Raw genomic sequence first — 25,670 nt, forward strand, 5'->3', positions numbered from 1 at the left:
AAATTAGAGGGAACATTGTTCACAAAGTACACAGAACAAGAATTATGATGAACATCTTGAACCCTTTTTTTTGTTATTGAGACAAAGATTATTTATGTATTTAATATTTGTTTGCTTACTATAGTATATTATTTATTTGTTCACTGTTTTGTTAGAGAGAACAAGGAAATGGGAAAAAATTGCTATGGTATGAAAAGGGGTAGGATGAAATAAGCTCTGATTCTTCCTACTCCTTTTCGGACATGATGTAATGAAACAACTGGAAATATGTGATGCATTACATTGTATCGTATGCATGTTCCAAATAAACAAAGCAGTGGGTTTTTTACAGCATATAAAAAAATTGAATAAATGGAATGGAATGGAGAAACAATACCACTGTTTTTAGCGGTAAAATTCAAGCAACAGCGCTGCCAGTTTTTTTTTTACCGTAAAATCTTGTCGTTTTAATGTTTTTTTGTTTTTTTTTTTAAATGTTTTAGTGTCTTACTGTATATGGGAAAAAAACAGTAGCAAAGTAGATTTTACGGTAAAAACCTCAAGTCAGCGGAATTTAACAATAAAATCTATTGTCAATTTTACAGTCTACAATTTGATTGATCATTTGTTTTGATATCATAAGTCAAGCAGATATTTAAGTACAGTATTGATCTTTATTTTGACTTTATTTTAATGAAAAGTATTTTTAGAATATATGATAACGTAATATTTTGATAATATTGAATTTTAAAAGATATGCAATTGCATGCTATACATGAATTTTAATGTCAAAAGGGGAAAGAACAAATATATTTAGTAAGAAAAGATTACCGTATTTTCCGGACCATAGGGCCGATGAATGGTCTATTTTTTATCTTTTTTCATATATTAGGCGCACCGGATTATAGGGCGCATTAAAGAAGTCATATTTTTTCTTTTTTTTTTCTGAATGGAAAACACTTCCTTGTGGCCTACATCAGCGTTTTCCAACATTTTCTGAGCCAAGGCACTTTTTTTTTCATTAAAAAAATGCGGACGCACACCACCAGCAGAAATCACTAAAAAATTAAACTCAGCAGTCGATATTGACAGTAAAAAGTTGTTGTCGCAATTGTTGGATATGACTTTAAAGCATAACCAAGCATGCATCAATATAGCTCTTGTCTCAAAGTAGGTGTACTGTCACCACCTGTCACATCACGCCCTGACTTATTTGGAGTTTTTTGCTGTTTTCCTGTGTGTAGTGTTTTAGTTCTTGTCTTGCGCTCCTATTTTGGTGGCTTTTTCTCTTTATTTGGTATTTTCCTGTAGCAGTTTCATGTCTTCCTTTGTGCGATATTCCCCACACCTGCTTTGTTTTTGCAATCAAGTATATTTCAGTTGTTTTTATCCTTCTTTGTGGGGACATTGTCGATTGTCATGTCATTACATGCTCCACAGTAAGTCTTTGCTGTTGTCCAGCATTCTGTTTTTGTTTACTTTGTAGCCAGTTCGGTTTTAGTTTCGTTCTGCATAGCCTTCCCTAAGCTTCAATGCCTTTTCTTAGGGACACTCACCTTTTGTTTATTTTTGGTTTAAGCATTAGACACCTTTTGACCTGCACGCTGCCTCCCGCTGTTTCCGACATCTACAAAGCAATTAGCTACCTGCTGCCACCTACTGATATGGAAGAGTATAACGTGGTAAGTCTGCCGATCTCCAGACAGCACCGACACTCAACAACAACACATTATTAGCAGATTATAATTACTGGTTTGCAAAAAATATTTTTAACCCAAATAGGTGATTTAAGATAATCTCCCACGGCACACCAGACTGTATCTCACGGCACACTAGTGGTTGAAAAACACCGGTCTACATAACATGTAATGGTGGTGCTTTGGTCAAAATGTTCACAAATTACACAGAACAAGAATTATGATGAACATCTTGGACCCTTTTTCTTGTTATCGAGAAAAATATTATTTATGTATTTAATATGTTTGCTTACTATGATATATTGTTTATTTGTTCACTGTTTTGTTACAGAGAACAAGGAAATTGGACAAAATTGCTACGGGATGAAATAAGCTCTGCTTCTTCCTACTCCTTTTCGGACGTGATGTAATGAAACAACTGAAAATATGTATTGTATTGTATCGTATGCATGTTCCAAATAAACTGAACTGAACATATGATTAAATGATGACTACAATAGACTGCCATGCAAAGCATTTCATACTTAAACAAACGAAACATGTTATTGTTATTTATTTAATAATAAAAACACATTTTGACGCGTGGGTGTGATTCAGTGGACACTAGCTTGTTAGCAACCGTTCTGAATGAACCTTGGCAACATAAGTCACTTACGGTGATTGTTGGGTCTACGTCGACCTCCTCCATTAGGGAATAATATCAACAAAGAGTATCAAAAAAGAAAAAAAAAAGAATAAATTGTGTAAAAGTCGTCAAGCCATGAGATACAAACGCAGTGTCTACGCGCGCCAGCCATTCAGTGAAAGGCCCCCCTTGGTTTTGGCTCATGACGTCACAACAGGGCTGCCCTTTCTAGCGCCTGCTTTTCCATTTACTGCCTGTGTCTTCATTTAACCGTTTTAAGAGCTGAAATTGGAACAAAATACCAACTCCGAATTGGCTCTCCCGCGTTGAAATATAGCATTAATATAAGAGTAATAATCTGTGATTGTAATATCCCTTATGCTTTTGGACGGTTGATTCGTAGTTCGTGACGTTTCATTTTTATGTCCTGAAGCGCAGGATTCCAGGGCCCAAAATGAAGAAAAGAGCATCGTGTTTTCTTAAAATAACAAAGAAAAAAGCAACGCTATCAGACGTTAGCAGTCGGTTTTGTTGTTTTTTTGACGTGTGGTGGCTGTACGTTTATTGTAACGTTCAAAGCCGACAAAATGTGGAAAAAAACAACGCCGTGCGCGTGCACGCGTCGGCTGGCCGCCTCTGTCGCGCGCATGCAGACTCTCCCGCCCAGCGGCCCCCGCGGCCCCCCCGCCCGCGTTCCGACCACTTCCGCCCTCGTGACCGCCCGCGGCCAATCCGAGCCCGCCGACTCGCGCGCGCGCCGTCGCGGGGCCGCGCACGTCGGGTTTGGAAACTTTTAGCGGGAACGAGCACGTGCGCGCACCCGTGTTCTTTGTGTAGCGAGCGTAGAGAAAGCGCCAAAAGAGTGACCATGGCTGATGAAAAACCAAAGGTGAGTGGCAACCGCGCCGCGTTTCGAATGCGCGGTTTTCCCGGCAAAATGTGCGCCTCGGAGCCTCATATAAAATATATTTCAACGCACTCATGTCTGAATATTTTCCAAGTTGCGAGCGACAACTACAACTCTTACTTTGCTAGACCGGAAGGCTCGTGAACGCGCATTGGCGGGCGCGCCACCGGCCTGCTTTTTTTCTGCGTGAACACACGCAGCCAACCAGATGGTGTCACCCTCAGTGCACCCTTGGTCCTTTTCACCAATGATGCCACTGCAATTGCACCATCCTCTCAATTGTGGCCTCAAATACTACTAATAATACATTTTTTCTGTCTCTCTCCTCCAGGAAGCGGTAAAGACTGAAAGTTCTGAGCACATCAACCTGAAGGTAGCAGGCCAGGATGGATCGGTTGTGCAATTCAAGATTAAAAGGCACACGGCGCTCCATAAACTCATGAAGGCCTACTGTGACAGACAGGTGAGCGTGTATTAATTAACGCAGCACCACGCGCTGTGGAGCAGTGTTTTTCAACCACTGTGCCGTGGGAAATTATCTAATTTCACCTATTTGGGTTAAAAATATTTGTTGCAAACCAGTAATTATAGTCTGCAAATGATGTGATGTTGTTGTTAAGTGTCAGTGCTGTCTAGAGCTTGGCAGAGTAACCGTGTAATACGCTTCCATATCAGTAGGTGGCAGCCGGTAGCTAAATGCTTTGTAGATAGGGATGATGTTTGATAAGAAATTATCGAGTTTGAGCCCATCATCGAATCCTCTTATCGAACCATTTCCTTATCGATTCTCTTATCGAATCCAGATATGTTGTTGTATATGGAAAAAAACACAATATTTGGTTTAACAAAAGCTCACTTTTATTTTATAAGAAAAAAATAAAATAAAATAAATAAATAAATATTGACTGTTGTTACCCAAAGTATATTAAGTGGGGTTTTTCAGAAAAACAAATATATACAGTAGCACAAAAACAACCTGTCTCTGTGATCACTATAGGTGTATAAATAATAATATAGTGTTAAATAAAATCAGTCCCTTGGGCACAAAACTGAAAATAATACAACGCTTCAAAAAGTGCACTTCTGCTGCTATTGGAACATACTAACTACACACACTATGACACTAAGAACACCACAGTCATCAATCAACAATTCTTCTTCCAAAAAATTATTTCGATGGTGGAAATACACGACTGGCAGCCATTTTAAGTCCTCAAAACATCCATTGAAACAGTGCACAAAAATCATTTTTCAATAAACATCTTAGTATCAAATTTAACCACTTTCCACCTTAATATTGAGTTATATAAACAAGTTAAACAGTTTACTTACAGACTTATCTTTTCCAAGGCTTGTAAGAGCTAACACAACTTGTCTACTTCTCAATTGTCTCATGAACTGAACTGACGTCGCCAACCCGGAAGTGCCCAAACTAATGACGCATAGTATTTTCATATCACCACAAGGTGTCAGTAAGAGTCTACAATCAAATGGGCATAACATTGCCGTCCCACAGGAAATGCCCTGTGGGACGGGATTCGTTCCCAGGGATTAGAATAAAGAACCAACTCTTTTTCTTTACTATAGTGGCCTCGATAACGGGAACCGGTTCTCAAAAAGGGATTCGAGTCCATGGAATCGGTTCTTTTCTTATCGAACAACCGGGAGAATCGGTTTCGAACATCATCCCTATTTGTAGATATCGGAAACAGCGGGAGGCAGCGTGTACGTAAAAAGGTGTCTAATGCTTAAACCAAAAATAAACAAAAGGTGAGTGCCCCTAAGAAAATGCATGGAAGCTTAGGGAAGGCTATGCAGAACGAAACTAAAACTGAACTGGCGACAAAGTGAACGAAAACAGAATGCTGGACGACAGCAAAGACTTACTGTGGAGCAAAGATGTACATCCGAACATGACATGACAATCGACAATGTCCCCACAAAGAAGGATATACATACATACATATGTATACATAGATAGATAGATAGATATACTGGCCCCCAGACACATTTTTTTCTCTAACTTTGGCCCCCTGAGTCAAAATAATTGCCCAGGCCTGTCCTAAAGGTACTATGTTATTGTGCAATACTATGTTATTCTTAAAATATACGATAAGATATTCAAATAATACAGTATTGCGCCGCTAAAAGCTGGCTGGCAACTAAAACGCTAATCGCTAGCTGACAACTCGAACGCTAATCGCTAGCTGGTAACTAGCGCACTAATCGCTAATTAACAACTAGCATGCTAATCACCAGCTGGCAACTAGCAAGGTAATACTCCGTGATTTTGCGCTGCCGAACATGCTCGTAAAACCAACAATGACACGACGTGGCAACGGCGGAGGGTTGGCAGACCGGTACTTTTTAGAGGCGGTATAGTACCGAATATGATTGATTAGTATCGCAGTACTATACCAATACCGGTATGCCGTACAACCCTTATTTATATATATATATATATATATATATATATATATATATATATATATATATATATATATATATATATATATATATATATATATACATACCGGTGTGTATATATATGTATGTATGTTTATATATATATATATATACATTTATATATATATTTATATATACAATCCAAATAAGAGCTGTGACCTTTTTCATTTTACATATTAGGGTTGTATATATATATATATATATATATATATATATATATATATATATATATATATATATATATATATATATATATATATATATATATATATATATATGTATGTATATATATATATATATATATATATATATATGTATATATATACATATATATGTATGCGTATGTACAACCCTAATATATATTTATATTTATTTATATATATATACAGTATATATATTAGGGTTGTACGGTATATGGTACTATATATGTATATGTATATACTGTATATATAGGTATATATATATATATGCATATGTATATGTGTGTGTATATATATATATATATATATATATATATATATATATATATATATATATATATATGTATATGTGTGTATATATATTTATTTATTTATTTTTTTTTTTTTTTTTTATCTAATCAACCAAAAATTCCCCTGATCCTCTCTGCAGGTCACAGGCTCCTTGTTAAAGACCTCTGATTTAAAATGTATTTGTGGTGACCGGATATTGTCTTTTTGGAGACATTTTCGCTTTCTGTGGTCCTATAAAAAAATACCCCGCTGGGATTTAAAAGTCTTCCACCATTGCTCTCACACAATCACACGTAGTGTTCCACTCGCCGTGACCTGGGACTGTGTTGAAGTTCCCGTGCTGTCATTTGCTATCTTGTCAGTGACTGTTGGTGCGTCACTGGGCCAACTAGACATAGTCAGACATTATTCTCAGCACTCTAGTAGTCTTTGCTCTCCCCACCTGAAGTACTGCTTAAATCAATCCAAATAAGAACTGTGACCTTTTTCATTTTGTGCCATGTTGTTTCATCAAACACTGAATGTTATTTCATTTGAGTTTTGGTTCATAGTGGCAGCTGTACGGTTTCATTAGTCCTATAAATCAGGGTTCTTGTTTCCTGTTGAGGGGGAAACTGTGCGATTATCATATGGTAATAATTATCCTAACTGCTTGAGGAACAACTGTTTGCACTTTGCAAGCACGGGGATAAGAAACAGTAACAGTTGACAGTTCTAGATGGAATGATGCGGTGTTTAGTGCAAAACCCTGACAACCACTGCATGTGTTTTTTTTTTACAGGGATTGTCTATAAGGCAAATCCGGTTCAGATTTGATGGACAACCCATAAACGAGGCAGACACACCATCACAAGTAAGTGATCTAACACAGTGCACACTGGTGTCTATCATGTCCGAGTGATTTAGTGTTCATTCATTTCATGCACACTGGAAAGCTTTACCAAGTATTTGGTGCCCACCTTTTCCCCTTTACCAATATCCTCTTTAACCCTCTGGGGACAAGGGCGATTTTGTTGTCCTTTTATGTACAATTTATTTCAATGTCCAATTTTTTCACAGCTGTATAATTATTATTACACAAAGCCAAACAGAACACGCATGTTCTTAATTTTTCTAAGTGCATTCACATTTTTTATGACCTTTTTTGCTCAAATCTCTTAATCAACTTTAGACCTAAACAAAATGACCAAACATGCAGAGCTCTAATTTAACCAAGACCACCCTCTCATTTTCCGTAATTCCCTACATTATTGACCAACATTGCCTTGCATAATAATAATTTGCGATCCAGACAGTTAGTAATACGTTTTCGTTTGGCTTTATAGTCATTGAGGACCATCAACACAAACTTTGCTCGGGAGATTTCCCCTATGAATAAATACATGGAACCAAGGGCTTAGTTTAACGCCATGTAGCGTCGGACAGAATATTAATGGTCTTTGGTTAAGGTCGTCGAGAATAGCTGACTCTCTGCATGGCCATGGTCAAATTTAATGATTATGTTGATTTAGAACATTAAAGTGAATGAAGACCATACTTAGTCAACAGCCATACATGTCACACTAAGGGTGGCCGTATAAACGACACCAACACTGTCATTAACCTGTGCCATACAAGGAGACCACACTAAACAACAATGACAAACACATTTTGGAGGAATATTTGCAATACCACAGAACAAATTCCCAGAATTCCTTGCAGCACCAACTCTTTTTAATATCAAAAAGTAAACGCCATGTTTTTTACATTACTTGTTTTTTTTCATGTCACAAAGGTATTACTTTAAAAAACATTTGACACATAATTTTTTAAATGTGTTATTGTGTGTAGTTAATTCCTATATGACATATTTCTGCTCAAACTCTTAATGGGTCTGTCCCGATACAGCATCTACATGTACATGTAAATGTACATAACTTAAAAAATAATTTAAAAAAATACATAATGTAAAAATAGAGATAAAGGCATCATGAAATGACAAAAAGCTGACAAGTTTATATTAATAATGAAAAATAACAGGTTTTTATATATATACATACATACATATATATATATATATATATACATACATACATACATACATACATACATATATATATATAATGTGCATACACACACACACATATGTATATAAAATGATGTTTGCCTTGATGCCCTTCTAACTTGCCTTATTATTAAAAAAAATTTAATCAAATATTTTTATAGCTAAGGCATAATAAACCTGTTATCAGCTTTCTAAATATTTTTTTTTTACATTATGAGAGCCCTGTAGACCTGAAATAACACCCACCAGTCACCTATGTCTATGTTTGTTAGCAAGGTTAAAATGTCAATACACGGGTCTAACAATAAGTTTACAGTGGTCCAAGTTCTTCTATACAACAGGAGCACTCTATTGTTTTTATGAATTTGCTGCAAAAATGTATTGAACTGAACCTGGAGGTTGGTATGGTGTCATTCCTGGGCCGATTTGGCCCCCGGGCCCTCAGTTAAAAAGTCCTGTTCTTTTGGGACGTCTACCCTGATGGACGCAAGGCCTAGGCTTCAGTGGTATATGTCTTTACCGCGGTACACGCCGCCTACAGATGAAGCTGAAGTTCACGGTTTACAGAGTTTAAAGAAAAAGGGTCGGCGTACGCAGTGTGAAGTTGCCTGAAAATAATCAGTAAGTGAGAGACTGTACATCCAAGCAATGTCTGATACTCTCTGCAGTTGAGTATTATATGTATAAATCTTCATGGCCATTTTATGAGGACATACAATACTGTCTTCCTCGCCACAACGCGCTTCAAATACTGCGGCTTCACCACATCGCGGATTTTGGGGGGGATATTTTGCATTTTTTAAAAGTCTGTTCTAAAATGTTTTGGTCCTAAATTACATATTTTCAAGCATAAAAAATGCAAAACGAACACTCCTGTAACGCTTACATAATTGCACAAAAAACAAAAGGAGGCTGGTATACAAAAGAAGACAGTCCTTAGCTTTCTGGAACTGTGGCCCCTAAACAATTTAGTTGAATATCCCTGCTGTAGAGGAGGATATTGCTAATAACTCAAGTTAGTAATATTAAGCCTTGGCAGAGATATGCACTCACCTCAGTGTCATTTTGCAATTGTGGCACTATCTTGTTAGAATGCTGCCGCACCCTTCACTACCAACTGTCCCAGTCATCCCCATGGAATAGTTTGTTACGCGTATTAGCTGCACGATAACTGCGACTCATTTTTCGTCCAAAGCTGAATCATGAAAAGAGGGACGTGCAAAAAAAACCAGCGGTAACTTTATAACACTAAATGTGCAAGTTTGTGATTATTATTTGTGTGTCTTCCAACAGTTGGAAATGGAGGACGAAGACACAATTGACGTCTTCCAACAGCAGACGGGAGGAGTGATTTAATCAAGCAGCCCCACGCGTCACCTCTCCCTCTTTTATCAACAGAACCAACTAGCCTTGGTACACGCAGCAGATGATTATATACAGGCCCCTTTCCGAAAAAAATTCAATATCATGGAAAAGTTTATTTCATTCCATATTTCCATTCAAAAAGTTAAACTTCCATAGACTATAGATTCAGAGCCCACAACTTAAACAATTTCAAATATTTAGTTGTTTATTTGTACATCATTTGGGTCTCTAGCTCACAAAACCCATAAAAACAGGATTTTTAAAAAAGTGAATACTGAAGAAATCAGCCCAAATTTACAGGGCATGAATGTTTTAAACTGCGTGTCACCTGCACAGGTTTTTCCAGGTGTCATTAAATTGGTTAATTTGTCTCAGTTAGGATCAACATGGGGATAACTGGCCAGAAGACCATCATTGATACCCTCCATAGTTTAAGTTAAAGTCCCAACGATCGTCACACACACTGGGTGTGGTGAAATTTGTCCTCTGCATTTGACCCAGACCCATATTCACCCCCTGGGAGGTGAGGGGAGCAGTGAGCAGCAGCGTGCGCCGCGCTCGGGAATCATTTGGTGATTTAACCCCCTATTCCAACCCTTGATGCTGAGTGCCAAGCAGGGAGGCAATGGGCTCCATTTTTATAGTCTTTGGTATGACTCGGCCGGGGTTTGAACTCACGACCTTCCAGTCTCACCACAAGGCCACTGAGCTGGTCCATAGGATGGGTAAGCCACAAAAGTTCATTGCCAAGGAGGCCGGCTGTTCACAGAGTGCTGTGTCTGAGCATATCAATGGAAAGTCTAGTGGAAGGGCAAAAGGTGGCAGAGGAAGATGCACCAGCAGAAGAGCTGACCACGGGCTTCTGCGGATGATCAAACAGAGTAGATTCATAAATCTGGCAGAGATCCACAAAGAGTCAGACGCATCCGGGAGATCAATCAATCAATGTTTACTTATATAGCCCTAAATCACGGGTGTCTCAAAGGGCTGCACAAGCCACAATGACATCCTCGGCTCAGATTCCACATCAGGGCAAGGAAAAACTCAACCCAATGGGACAATGAGAAACCTTGGAGGGGACCGCAGATGTAGGGACCCCCCCCCCCCCCTGGGCGACCGGTGCAATGGACGTCGAGTGGATCTAGCATAATATTGTGAGAGACCAGTCCATAGTGGATCTGGAGATGGCATACAACTGTCGGGTTCCTCGGGTCAAACCATTTCTGAGCCTGAGCCAACGTAGGACTGGACTGTTGGCCAGTGGTCCAAGGTCCTCTTTTCCGATGAAAGTGTGTCTTTCATTCGGGAATCAAGGTCCAAGGGTTTGGAGGAAGACTGGTGAGGAACAGAACCCAAGCTGCCAGTGTGACATATCCATATCAGTCATGATTTGGGGTGCAACGTCCAGTGCAGGTGTTGGTAAACTGTGCTTTCTTAAATCCAAGGTCACCGCATCAGTCTTACCAGAATGTTTAAGAGGACTTCATGATTCCTTCTGCTGAGGATCTGTATGGAGATGCAGATTTCATCTTCCAGCAGGACCTGGCCTCTACCCATAGCGCCAGAAGCACCAAAACCTGATTTGATGCCAATGCCATCACAGTGCTTGACTGGCCAGCCAACTCGCCGGACCTAAACCCCATTTGAGAATCTATGGGGTGTTAACAAGAGGAAATTGGGGGGCACCCGACCCAAAAACAAAGACGAGCTGACAGCAAGCATCAAGGAAATCTGTGCTTCCCAGCCGATGCCACAGTGCATTGAGGCACTGATTAAGGCAAAGTGATTCCCTACAAAGTATTGAAAATTGACGTATCATTTTTTGATTGATTTGATGTGATCCTAATTTATTTATTTTTTTCTGCAAAAACCGAGAAGTAATTGGTGATTTCTTCACAGTATTCACATTTTTTGAAATCCTGTTTTCGTGGGTTTTATGAGCTGGAAGCCCAAATTATGTACAAATAAGCAACTAAATGCTTGAAATCGTTTAAATTGTGGGCCCTGAATCTATAATCTATGGAACTTTAATGTTTTGAATGGAATTATGGAAATAAATACCCTTTTCCTTGATATTCAAATTTTTCGGAAAGGGCCTACACCTTGTCCCGTTGGGGTTTAGATGACTCTGCTGTATAGTATTTTCAAATAGTGGCCCCTGTTACGTCTGTTTTTTGTACATACAAAAATAATCCAGATCGCTCTGTTTTGGTTTTTCCTCTGTTCATTCTGTGTTCTACTTAAATCAGAGTGGTTCTGGAATGGGAATTACTCTGAGGAACCATCAGAAGATCGCTCTGTTTTGGTTTTTCCTCTGTTCATTCTGTGTTGTACTTAAATCAGAGTGGTTCTGGAATGGGAATTACTCTGAGGAACCATCAGAAGATTGCTCTGTTTTGGTTTTTCCTCTGTTCATTCTGTGTTCTACTTAAATCAGAGTGGTTCTGGAATGGGAATTACTCTGAGGAACCATCAGAAGATCGCTCTGTTTTGGTTTTTCCTCTGTTCATTCTGTGTTCTACTTAAATCAGAGTGGTTCTGGAATGGGAATTACTCTGAGGAACCATCAGAAGATCGCTCTGTTTTGGTTTTTCCTCTGTTCATTCTGTGTTCTACTTAAATCAGAGTGGTTGTGGAATGGGAATTACTCTGAGGAACCATCTGGGTTTAAAGCAGCGCTATTGTTTTACAAATTGGTTATTATTGACACACTGGCTGTCGCGTTCAAATTTCTCACAGAATGTGGTCACAAGGGGCCAACCCAATTGCTAAATTGATCTGTGTGCTCACATGTAAGTGTGTGTTGTCTGCTTGTGATCAGACCACACGTCAATAGCGTTCAGGCTTCAAATCAATGAGTGTTGAAATAGACCTGAAATATGCAGACAGATTTAGATTTTATGCGTTTAGTATGGTGGGAAAATTGCTTTGATTAATCCATTCAGCAGACCAATGATAATATTTTGGGACAGAGGAGAACATGTTGCCATTTTACAGTCTGTATTGTACCTGTTAAAAATAAATGTATTGTTCTTTTTCCAAAACCAATTTAGTCTGTGATGATTTCCACGATGATGCAATACAATGGGTAAATACTTTAGTTTAGTTTGAACATGCTTAAGGCTGTTTACATTGAAGTACAGTGCAGGTATACACTTGCACAATTCAATGTCCGAAAAGGAGTCGGAAGAAGCAGAGCCTATTTAATCCCACCCCCTTGTCCATGTCTCAGGATGTGCCTTCTTCTATGAGGAGCGTAAAATAAATAATGCGTGACAGTAGATAGTACAAGAGAATATATGAAATCACCAGTCTTTGAGGATGTTCATTCAAGCAGATGACAGACATGACACACAAAATACATGAAACACTAAAATAAATCAAGAAAATAATTTGTGGTGGTCAGTAAGTGTTTCATTTTTAGATCAAGCAGAGTGGGAAAAAAAAGGAATCACTCAATTCCGAGGAAATAAAAATATGGAATCATGAAAAACAAAACAACACACACTAGTACTTTGTTGCACCCCCTCTGGCTTTTTAAACAGCTTGCAGTCTCTGAGGCATGGACTTAACCAGTAACAAACAGTACTCTTCATCAATCTTGTTTCAACTTTCTCTCATTGTTGTTGTCAGATCAGTTTTGCAGTTGGAGTCTTGTTATGGACCATTTTCTTCAATTTCCACCACAGATATTTTCAATTGGATTGAGATCCGGACTATTTGCAGGCCGTGACGTTGACCTTATGTGTCTTTCTACGAGGAAAGTTTGTACAGTTTTTGCTCTATGGCATGATGCATTATATATACAGTACATATACATTATACAATCAAAATGTCAATGTAAACTTGTCCATTTATTGAAGATGTAATGACAGTCTTCTTCCGAGGACCATTACCTGACATGCAGCCTTATCATCAATGGCTGTGGAAATTAGCATATTTCTTCAGGCAGTCGTCTTCATAAATCTCATTGGAACGGCACCAAACAAAAGTTCCAGCATCATCACCTTGCCCAATACAGATTCTGATTCATCATGGGTATGACTTTCACCCAGTCATCCACAGTCCACAATTGATTTTCCTCAGCTGAGGAACATTGTTTTTTTTTTTATGTGTCGGTATTAATGACGGCTTTCGTTTAGCTTTTCTGTTTTAGATTCAAGTTTCTTCGGACATTTCGGCCACAGATGGTGACTTAAATTTCCTCTCATTTGTTTTGTTGTGCTTTTTTTTCCCCCAATAAATTTTTCTTTAAGTTTTCTGTCTTGATGCTTTGGTGTTTTCCTTGGTCTACCTGTGTGCTTTTACAATCCTTATGTTGTTTCTACTTGGTCCAGATTTTAGACACCACAACATTCTGCAACATTGCGTAATGATTTACCTTCTTGAAGAAGTTAGATCAGTGGTTCTCAAATTTTTTTTGTCATCCCCCACTTTGGACAAGGGGGAGTTTTCAAGCCCCACCTGCCCCCATCGCCCCAACAGAACGCCAATGCCAAGCTTAACATTTTCAAATTTATTGAACATCAAGTAACATCAAGTTGTATACATTCAAAGTCAATAACATAAAATAACATCAAGTTCAATAATAAATAAAATAACTGTGCAGCTGTGGTATAACTTGCATCAAGTTCAATAATAAATAACATAACTTGCATCAAGTTCAATAATAAATCAAACAAAAGTGTTATAACTTGCATCAAGTTCAATAATAAATCAAATAAAAGTGTTATAACTTGCATCAAGTTCAATAATAAATCAAATAACTTGCATCAAGTTCAATAATAAATAAAATAAGTGCCACTTTGCAATCTTTGCAACAAAAAAAAAAAGGAGGAGCTATGCATTTGGCAAGACAGGGCAAGTGAACATGAGTTTTACAGTACTCCAGCATTAGTGGCTGCAATGAGCCTGTTTTGCACTGCACAGCTTTTCAAATCGGGGTTGCAGGCTTGACACTGCCACTCTTAAGTCATGCTCAATGTTCAGCTGAGACCTGTACTTCGTTTTGAGTGAAGCAACAGCTGAAAAGCCTATCTCACACAGATAAGATGTGCCAAAGGGGAGAAGAATGGACACAGCTCTCTAACCGATGAGTGGATGATTAGCCTGCTATCCATCCGTGCGAAAGTTTGTTCCGCTTAGCCCCGCCCCCATTAGTTACTGTTGCTATGTCTGTCAAATTTTCGCTCCTACCTAGAATTTAAAGCCTACAAAAAATAAGTAATTTACATTTATTTATATAGCGGATTTCACAGACAGAATCACAAAGTGATTTACAGTGTGTATAGAAAACGAAAGCATAGTAAAAAAAAAAATATCTAAGAATATAATAAGAAAATAAAAACAATTAAAGTGAAATTTCCTCCCGTTCCTCGCGCCCCACCTGTCATGTCTCTATTCCCCACCAGTGGGGCGCGCCCCACACTTTGAGAAACGCTGAGTTAGATAATCCTCTCCTTTGTTTCAATTGACATCTATCATGTTGGAGCCATGATTCAAGTTAATCCACCTGGTGCAACAGCTCTCCAAGGTGAGAACACTCCTTTTTAACCACAGACCATTGAACACATTTAATCTGATGCGGGTTTTAGCTAGGGTTATGACCGAAAGGACAAGATCACGGGCACAAGCGGCCGAAATGTCAGGTTTCGGGGTTTTCCCTTAGAAATAGGGTGAGAAGCTCAGAGTAAAGCCCCTCCTCCTCCACATCAAGAGGAGCCAGATGAGGTGGTTCGAGCATCTGGTCAGAATGCCCCCTTTAGGGCGTGTCCGACCGGTAGGTGACAACGGGGAAGACCCAGGACACGGTGGAGAGACTATGTCTCCCAGCTGGCCTCGGAATGCCTCGGGATCCCCCGGGAAGAGCTGCACCAAGTAGCTGGGGACAAGGAAGTCTGGGCTTCCCTGCTTAGGGCGGGGGTCAGCAACCCAGGGTTCTTTAGCGCCGCCCTCGAGGCTCCCTGGACCTCTTTCAGAGATGTGTGAAAATGGAGAAAAGATGAAGAAAAAAAAATTGTTTGTTTTAATATATTTTCTGTAGGAGGACCAACCTTCCTAATTGTTAGAAATCCCACTGTTTATGTTATTCATGCTTCACTGACGAGAGTATTTGGCAAGCACCGTTTTGTCCTACTAATTTCAGCGATCCTTGAACGCATTTGAGAACGTGTCACTCTCCCGACGCACTATAACGAGACGGGTTGAGACCATCGCTGGAAACTTGGAGCTTCAGCTGAAGAACAGAACGGCCGACTTTGACTGTTTTTCGCTGGCTTTGGATGAGAGCTGCGATGTACGTGACACGGCCCAGCTGCTCATCTTCTTACGTGGGATAACCGCAGACTTTCAAATCACGGAGGAGCTGGCAGCCATGCAGTCAATTAAAGAGACAACGACAGGTAATGACTTGTTCACATAGGTAAATGCCTTTTTTGGATATGTTAGGACTGAAGTGGGACATAAGCTGGCAGGTGCGACAACAGATGGTTGTCCAAATCTGACGGGGGAAAATGTTGGACTTTTAAAGAGGATGCAGGATAAGGTGACAGAAATTGACATTTTTGCATTGTATTATACATCAGGAAGTGTTGTGTAAGACAGTGTTAAAAATAAAAACCATCAAAAGCAGTCTGCTTTTGTATAAAGTTAAGTTAGGTTAAATGAAATTATTATTATTATTATTATTATTATTATTATTTATCTTACGGCAGGGGTGTCCAAAGTGCGGTCCGCAGCTAATTGTTTACCGGCCTGCCACACATTCTGGAAATGCTATTACAAAAATAAAAACATTAAAAAAAGTGGAATGAGGTAAAATCTCACTAGAAAAAGGTGCAATGTTGACACATTTTTTTATTTTGTCTATATCTTTATTTTTATTTTTTTGCCATTGCTCAAAAAAAATAAAAATAACAATGTTATAATGACTTATTAACCTATTCAAGGCTCCAATTATTTCAAATATTTCACTTTAAAGTATTTTATGTGGAAAATATTGCATATATATATTGCATATGTTTTTGTATGTTGCCATACAAAAACATCAACGTTTTCTTTGACAAAAGAGCATAAAACAAACAAGATAATAGTTCAAATGTAATATTCAGGTAACATGACCCTTTATGATCCCTGGGAGCCCTAAAGGTATTAAAAAAAAAATCCATATACAGTATTTTGTTATGGTTTAAAAATTAAAAATATCAAAATGGCGCCCGCATGCTTTAATTTTTCCGTGTGTGGACCTCAGTGGAAAAAGTTTGGACACCCCTGTTTTACGGTGTATCAAAAATAATTTGAGCAAAATGTAATTGAAATATTGTCGGTGTGGCCCTCCAGCAGTGCTCGGGTTGCTCATGCGGCCCCCGGTAAAAATTGAAAAATTAATTAATTAATTGCCTGGTTTAAAGTCATATCCAACAATTGCTACAACGACTTTTTACTGTCAACTGAGTTTCATTTTTTTATGATTTCTGCCTGGTGGTGTGCCTCCGGATGTGCCTTGGCTCAAAAAATGTTGAAAAGACCTGCCGCCAACAACGGAGGTAACTTCTGTGAATCTTGTCCAATAAGAGATGAGCTACGGGCTGTTTTGTCCAATCAGAGCGAGCTAAACTGAAGTAGGCGGGGGTTAGGGTTCTGAAGCTGCCGCCAACAACCGAGGTAAGTTCCGTGAATCTTGTCCAATGAGAGATGAGCTACGGGCTGCTCTGTCCAATCAGAGCGAGCTAAACTCAAGTAGGCGGGGATTAGGGTTCTGGACTTCTTCCACAGTGGCGGGGCGGAGAGCACTTCACAGTCAGTACACTGCGGCTCGTCGCAGAGTGCACTTAGTCCTCCCGTGATTGTTGACTTTTTTTTTGTGTGCGTGCCCCTGCCAACGCCTCAAAAATACTTCTCAAAGATGACGACGACCACCAACTTTCAGGGAGTGGAGCCCGGCGCCAAGAATAGTTCCAGGTAAACGGCTGAAAGGTGGGGTTCGGGGAACAAAAGAAGAGCCGCGCAAACACCTCTTTTCTTCCCCAGGAGCTAACGCGCTAGCTCCTGCTAGCCCGCTGGTGCCCGAAGAGGGAGGGATTTAGCTAAACTGTCACACAATCTTGCTAATTAAATTAATCTGATGCGCCCTTTTAGACTTTAGGTTCATTCTGTCTGGGCGTTAATTAGACAGCAGCCAATAATAACTTTAGTTGAATGTCATAGTTCTGTTTGCTGTGTCAAGCTGCACAATAACACACTTGAGTCCCTGCCCCTCCCAAAGCCTTACTGTTCGAGTTGCCATTATTGTGCAGTTTTTAATCACGAAAAACATCCATGAACGCATGGAATAGTCTTCAAATAGAATTAAAACGCCGGGATAGTTACAGTTTAGGGAAACCGATCCAGTTTTTGGAGTCAAAAACCAATGAAGGGCTGCTCATCCTGAAGGTATGCAGTCATATCATAGCTGTAAGTCATTGGGTCCACGCCTCCCACTTGGCAGAGGGAAAATGTGCTGTCTCAGGCCATGTCTACTCTAACCCCTTGTACGAATAATTATTTAGCCTAAGCCCCGTTTCAGCCACGCTAAACTATCATTTTGGGTTTCTAACCTTCCTCATTGTTAGAAACCCACTGTCCTCGGACAATTTTTTATCACGGGTAAGTACGCCGTGTATTTCTTGAATCTCCGGCTCGTAGCTTTGTGTGGACTCATTGATCGTTTACGAACTGGTTCGGAGAGGAAGTGACGCCAGAAAGGCCGCGCCCCGCACAAGAAGTGACGTCAGAAAGAACGCGCCACTTCATAATAAAGCGTTTTCGTAACTCGAAGCTAACCATATGACGGCGAGTCATCCAGACATGCCCGTGTTTCTTTGATTGATTGATTGAGACTTGTATTAGTAGATTGCACAGTTCAGTACATATTCCGTACAATTGACCACTAAATGGTAACACCCGAATACGTTTTTACACTTCTCCTTCCGTCTGTACAGACGCTTGTGGAATTCACACATAAATACCGTTTAAAAGAAAGCGATTGCAGCTATTTGGGATACGACACTTCTCAGACGGCAAGAGAACTTTCCAATCTCCATGTCAGCTGGGATTCTACTTAGTGAAAAACTTTGTCCGTTTGTCGAAGGAGAGTCGACGAGTATGCGGGCTCCCATGGATGTGATTAGGTGACAGGTCTGCGCTGCTGACCTGTATCCACTCAAGATCGTCTCCTGCTGGCCCCACTATGGACTGGACTCTCACTATTATGTTAGATCCACTATGGACTGGACTCTCACAATATTATGCTAGATCCACTCGACGTCCATTGCACCGGTTGCCCAGGGGGGGGTCCCCACATCTGTGGTCCCCTCCAAGGGTTCTCATTGTCCCATTGGGTTGAGTTTTCCCTTTCCCTGATGTGGGATCTGAGCCGAGGATGTCGTTGTGGCTTGTGCAGCCCTTTGAGACACTTGTGATTTAGGGCTATATGAGTAAATATTGATTGATTGATTGATTAAAAAAAGCTACTACGGAAAACGGCGAATGCTTTTGGACTGGCAAAGCAGACCGTATCAGTTATTGTCCGCCATTTATGTCGCAGACTCAACGTCTAGGTCTAGAGTATGGACAGTCACCAAAAAGGAATGGACAAAGAAGGTGAAGGCAAAAGAGTGAGGAGGGTCCTGACCAGATATCTAGATCCGTAGTTTGATTGATGTAAAATGTTCTTCATCACATTGTTTAGGTGTCTAATAAGAATAATAAATAAATACTAATACCTACTCAAGTGGCCTAGTGGTTAGAGTGTCCGCCCTGAGATCGTGAGGTTGTGAGTTCAAACCCCCAGCCGAGTCATACCAAAGACTATAAAAATGGGACCCATTACCTCCCTGCTTGGCACTCAGCATCAAGGGTTGGAATTGGGGGTTAAATCACCAAAAATGATTCCCGGGCGTGGCCACCGCTGCTGCTCACCGCTCCCCTCACCTCCCAGGGGGTGAACAAGGGGATGGGTCAAATGCAGGGGACAAATTTCACCACACCTAGTGTGTGCGTGACAATCATTGATACCTTTTAACTTAATAAAGATTTGATTAATTTATGATGGCTCCGGTGTGATTCACCACAATAGGGCCCCATAGCGCAATGGATTCCAGTTCATTGAAATACCACAACACTGGATATTGTTCAGATAAGTTAAATGTAAGAACTTGCACACAAAGCAACACTGGAGGTGACTTGTGACTTGCTCATTTTCCGCGCATGCGTATTAGGTCGCATTGCACCGGCGGACGGTGGGGGGAGGGGGTCTTAAACGGTGGCATTGTTGTGTGTGGACACGGATAAGGTTAGGTGGGATTTACCCTGGATAACCTTATCCGGCTTAGTTCAAACAGGGCCTCAGTGACTGTGGAATCCACCTGGTGCAACAGCTCTCCAAGGTGAGAACCCTCCTTTTTAACTGTAGACTATTGAACACATTTAATCTGATGCAGGTTTTAGCTATGGTTATGACCGAAAGGACAAGATCTCGGGTACAAGCGGCCGAAATGAGTTTCCTCTGTCGGGTGGCGGGGTTTTCCCTTGGAGATAGGGTGAGAAGCTCTGTCATTTGGGAGGAGCTCAGAGTAAAGCCCCTCCTCCACATCGAGAGGAGCCAGATGAGGTAGTTCGGGAATCTGGTCGTAATGCCCCCTTTAGGGCGCATCCGACTAGTAGGAGACAACAGGGAATACCCAGGACACGGTGGAGAGACTGTCTCCCAGCTGGCTTCGGAACGCCTTGAGATCCCCCGGGAAGAGTTGGACGAAGTAGCTGGGGAGAGGGAAGTCTGGGCTTCTCTGCTTAGGGCGGGGTTCAGCAACCCGCGGCTCTAGAGCCGCATGTGGCTCTTTAGCACCGCCTTAGAGGCTCCCTGGACCTCTTTCAGAGATGTGTGAAAATGGAAAAAATATGAAGAAAAATGTATATTTTCTGTAGGAGAACAAACATGACACAAACCTTCCTAATTGTTAGAAATCACACTGTTTATGTCACACATGCGTCACTGATGAGGGCATTTGGCAAGCACAGTTTTGTCCTACTTATTTCAGCGATCCTTGAACTGATCGTAGTTTGTTTACATGTACAACTTTCTCCGATGCCGCCACAGAAAGATGTTTTATGCCACTCCTTTGCCTCATTTTGTCCACCAAACGTTTAATGCTGTGCGTGAATGCACAAAGGTTAGTTTTGTTGATAATAGTTTTTCATAATTCCGTGCAGTTTTACAGTTTTCATCACTAAAGACATCCAATTTGTGGCAGTGTCATGAGCGTAGGAATACTCTTCAAATATAATTAAACGCAGGGATAGGTACAGTTTAATGAAACTGATCCAGTTTTGGAGTCAAACCCACTGAAGGGCTGCTCATCCTGCAGGCATGCAGTCATATCATAGCTGTAAGTCATTAGGTCTTGCCTCCACGCCTCCCACTTGGCACAGAAAACAATGCAAAGAAACATTTGCTGTCTCAGTCAGTGGGTGACGGTGGAAGGGAACGTAAATTGCATTTCGAGTGGGAGAAATTGTCTTCTTTGCTGGATTTCTGCTGAGCAAACGTCAGTCATTAAGTGATTTGATCTGGCAAGTGAAGCAAGGGGCTCCGCAGTGGTGGGGGGTTCTTTGGGGATAAGCTAAGCCTCCCCAAATCTCTCCTTTTTTAGATCTTTGCTCCTTTAAGGTCTCATTTACTGTTCATCTCTGCGTCTGGTCATTCTCAAAGGGCCTGACGTTCAGGCAACCGGAATCCTACGAACAGCTTCCTTATCAGCCATGTTTAGCTGCAAGCAGCCCTCCAAACAGTCCACCAACCTTTATCTGTCTGCTAAAGCTGTCATTTGCACTGTGAATCTTGGGTGGGGTCCGCTGCCAGCCAGGCCGCTTAAAGCCCCTCCACCGCTCTCTCTCTCTCTCTCCCCATTTGCAATAAGCGTGGAAAGCATGAGCTCATCCCCTGGCCCAGTAGGTGAGCTCTGCTTTAGCCGTTTCCCACCAGAGCCAAGCAGAAGCGGGACAGTGCACGCACTGATTTGGTAAGACAACACACAGGACACAGGAAGTGCACATTTGCTGTCTTTCCATATTCGATGTTAGCAGGCCCCTTGGACAGCTGCTCAATAGTGTGTCAGCTGGTGGCTTCAATGACTCTGAGAGAGCGGTTTGCTAGGGGAAAAAAATAAGGGAGGGGTACAGTCTGCTTTTTTTCTATCCTGTACAGCGAGAAAAAAAGGCCTCTTCCTTTATTATTGTCTTCCTTTTGTCCAACTGGCGGTGTGAGGATACTTTGTTTGCCAAGTCTATTCATCCAGTGACCCACATCCGATGGACTTTTAACCTCTGCGTTCTAGTGTTGTCCCGATACCAATATTTTGGTATCGGTACCAAAATTATTTCTATGCTTTTCTAACTAAAGGGGACCGCAAAAAAAATGCATTATTGGCTTTATTTTAACAAAAAATCTTAGGGTACATTAAACATATGTTTCTTATTGCAATTTTGTCCTTAAATAAAATAGTGAACATACTAGACAACTTGTGTTTTAGTAGTAAGTAAGCAAACAAAGACTCCTAATTAGTCTGCTGATGTATGCAGTAACATATTGTGTAATTTATCATTCTATTATTTTGTCAACATTATTAAGAACAAGTGGTAGAAAATGAATTATTAATCTACTTGTTCATTTACTGTTAATATCTGCTTACTTTCTCTTTTAACATGTTCAATCTACACTTCTGTTAAAATGTAATAATCACATATTCTTCTGTTTGATACTTTACATTAGTTTTGGATGATACCACAAATTTGGGTATTAATCCGATACAAAGTAGTTACTAGGGATGATGTTTGTTAAGAAATTATCGATTTCGATGCCATTATCGAATCCTCTTATAGAACCGATTCCTTATCGGTTCTCTTATCGAATCCAGATAGGTTGTTGAATATGGAAAAAAACACAATACTTGGTTTAACAAAAGCTCACTTTAATTTTTTAAGAAAACAATAAAATAAACAGAGCAAACACTGCCCTGGTCACTCTGGCTGTCATGAATGTCATCATCTGAAATAGGATAACATTAACATTATCTTAATTCACATCTTGCTAGCGCTAGTTTATTAGACAGACCTGCAAACTCTGTAGTGGTGTAGGCTACAAGATACCCTTAACGGTATCAGACACATAAAAAAAGTTACCGTTAGCCACTGACTATGCTTAGGTAACGTTAGTCTAGCTAACATTACTGCAGTCCTGGTTGACATAAGAGGCAACGTTATTTTAGCCTAAAGGCTACAAGTGAGCAGATATTGAAATTAACCGGCAACAGTTAACGTTAGTTACTCACCGGCACTATCACTGGGACTGCAGGTTGAAGCAGAGGAAGAGGGGTGTGCTTCGTCATCTCTGTCGCTGCTTCTCCATTTGTCGAAGACGACACGTTTCTCTAACTTTCATTTTGTGTACGACCTGAACATGTTTCAACATGTTTGTTGTACTGCTACCCTTACAGGAAAGCGAAGCCTGGCAATAATTGCAGATAGCCGTTTTCTCGTCGTATTTCTTAGTAAAGTGAAGCCATGCCTTGGAGCGTTTTTTCCGGTCCATTGTTGTTGCTGCTTCTGTATCTGCTGCCAAATGACTGACCTACATCATTTCCTGTGACGTGTCACAGGACATTTCCTGTGACACGGGATTTGTTCCCAGGGATTTGAATAAAGAACCAAATATTTTTCTTTACTATAGTGGCTTCGATAACGGGAACCGTTTCTCAAAAAGGGATTTGAATCCACGGAATCGGTTCTTTTCTTATCGAACAATCGGGAGAACCGGTTTTCGAACATCCTCCCTAGTAGTTACAGGATCATACATTGGTCATATTCAAAGTTTTCATGGGTGCAGGGACATATTTCCTGAGTTTATAAACATAGTATAAATAAATAAAAAAAACGGAAGAAGATGTTGTGATGCCAAAAAATATCGACGTAATCATCACTTGGTGTCATTACAGTGGATGTTAGGTGTAGATCCGCCAATGGCGTTTGTTTACATTGTGACGCCGGTGAGCTACGGTGTGTAGTGAAGCATGTTTCGCTATTCCTCGTCCTGCAGTGATAATGATACATGTAAGAAACTTACTTTATTTGTCGCCATGGAGGCGAGGATTAGTGATTTAGAAGTAGCTAAAACCCTGCAGACTGCGGCTGGACTTTAGCCATGTCTTAAAGCACCTCTTCCGGTGGGCGTTTCAGTGTTGTAACTTCACATTTATCTTTAGTTTTTAAGCCAAAATGCGTCCGTTCTCACTTTTCTGTCTGCTTGTAAGTACTCCGTGATTGTGCGCTGCCGAACATGCTCGTCTGCTCGTAAAACCAGCAATGACACGACGTGACGACGACGGGGGGTTGGTGGACCGGTTCTTTTCAGAGGCGGTATAGTACCGAATATGATTCATTAGTATCGCGGTACTATACTAATACCGGTATACCGTACAACCCTACTGCGTTGTAATGTTAACCTCCAGAAACGACGCTGGATTATATGTGCCAGTAGTCATTTAAAAATGGCGTTCAACCCCCTGGTGTGTCACTGCAAAGGAATCTGAAGTTTTAGCAGCTAGCTGGAGTCAGCTGCAGGGCAGATCTCCTAAGGCAAGCTCGCTGCCAGCGTAGAGAGCAGAGACGACATATTAATGCATTTGTTAGTTGTTAGTTGTGTGTGTTGAAATTATGTGCTGGCTCTGGCAGCCCCTGGGTTTTATTGGGTTTTATTGCAATATTGATTTTTGTTATTTTAGCACCGCGCTTCTGGATGTGATTGATGTTCCAATTAATTGATGGGTGTGTTGTTCACTTCAATGTATAAATTTCAAAGAGAAGCCTTTTTCCCCCTGAGGACAGAAAATAATAGGAGTAATTACCTTTTTTTTCTGAGTTGAGCTCAACATGGGCGTGTTCACCATAACACTCACTGCCGGTAGCACAATTTATATTTTTGCTACGCCTCTTTTGTTTTGCGTTTTATGAAATGTCTATATAAAATAAGGCTGGGCGAAATGGCAGAAAAAAATCATCAGGATTCATTTTTCCATATTATCCGATCACGATTAATATCACAATTGTTTTTTTTATAGTTTTTTTTTTTTCATTAAAGGCGGATTGTCCCGTGCAGGATTATACAGAGTACCTTTGCATTCCTACTGTTTACTACTGCAGTATCTTGTAACAGACATTTCCGTCATGTTTGATCAAGGTAACATATGCTGACAGCTGACAACTGTCATTTTTTATGTGATTGTGCTTACTAGAGGTGTGACGGTACAGGTAACCCACGCTACAGTGTGTACCACGGTTTCGCTTCTTTTTTAGCAGGTTTTGTGGCAGTAAATAGAACAACTTTTATTTCTTCTCACATGTCTTTTGTTATTTTGCTTGTCATCACAAACTTAATTCTGCAGTAAACAAACTATCTCTAGTTTACTACTGCGGTATCTTCTAAAAGACATTTCCGCCATGTTTGATCAAGGTATGATATGCTAACAGCTGATCACCTTGATCGAACTCAAATTTATCGCGATCAATAATCCCGATCATATAATTGCCCAGCCCTAATATAAAGTTTATTTTAGCAATTTGCAGTCCACTATTAGATAGATGCCTGAAATTTAGCAGTTGCTTGTTACCAGATGCTCCTAGTCGCTATTTATGGAATAAAAGTGTTTTTTGTCTTACTTAAAGGCATACTGAAATGAATTTTTTTAATTTAAACGGGGATAGCAGATCCATTCTATGTGTCATACTTGATCATTTCGCGATATTGCCATATTTTTGCTGAAAGGATTTAGTGGAGAACATCGACGATAAAGTTCGCAACTTTTGGTCGCTGATAAAAAAGCCTTGCCTGTACTGGAAGTAGCGTGACGTCACATGTTAAAAGGCTCCTCACAATTCCCCATTGTTTACACCAGCAGCGAGAGCGATTCGGACCGAGAAAGCGACGATTACCCCATTAATTTGAGCCAGGATGAAAGATTTGTAGATGAGGAACGTGAGAGTGAAGGACTAGAGTGCAGTGCAGGAC

The 25,670-nt window shown here is 40.3% G+C and overlaps 3 protein-coding genes across 3 annotated transcripts in view; 2 read left to right on the top strand and 1 right to left on the bottom strand.

Moving 5' to 3' along the window:
* The window catches only part of nup85 (nucleoporin 85), a 30,138-nt gene extending 27,588 nt beyond the window's left edge, over positions 1-2,550 (bottom strand). Inside the window, exon 1 of the mRNA XM_062037040.1 lies at positions 2,332-2,550. Coding sequence (XP_061893024.1) covers positions 2,332-2,364 — 33 coding nt within the window. The 5' untranslated portion in view covers positions 2,365-2,550. The remainder of the gene's footprint in view (positions 1-2,331) is intronic.
* A 503-nt stretch (positions 2,551-3,053) lies between these two features.
* On the top strand, positions 3,054-13,776 carry LOC133642687 (small ubiquitin-related modifier 2-like). The gene is made up of 4 exons (XM_062037041.1): positions 3,054-3,190; positions 3,540-3,671; positions 6,947-7,018; positions 9,503-13,776. The coding sequence occupies exons 1-4, from the start codon at positions 3,170-3,172 to the stop codon at positions 9,563-9,565; spliced, it is 288 nt and encodes a 95-aa protein (XP_061893025.1). The 5' UTR covers positions 3,054-3,169; the 3' UTR covers positions 9,566-13,776.
* A 3,576-nt stretch (positions 13,777-17,352) lies between these two features.
* Positions 17,353-25,670, top strand: part of LOC133642368 (jupiter microtubule associated homolog 1-like) — a 28,675-nt gene continuing 20,357 nt past the window's right edge. Inside the window, exon 1 of the mRNA XM_062036513.1 lies at positions 17,353-17,533. Coding sequence (XP_061892497.1) covers positions 17,478-17,533 — 56 coding nt within the window. The 5' untranslated portion in view covers positions 17,353-17,477. The remainder of the gene's footprint in view (positions 17,534-25,670) is intronic.

Source organism: Entelurus aequoreus, linkage group LG25, assembly GCF_033978785.1.
Source record: "Entelurus aequoreus isolate RoL-2023_Sb linkage group LG25, RoL_Eaeq_v1.1, whole genome shotgun sequence".
Lineage (NCBI taxonomy): Eukaryota > Metazoa > Chordata > Actinopteri > Syngnathiformes > Syngnathidae > Entelurus > Entelurus aequoreus.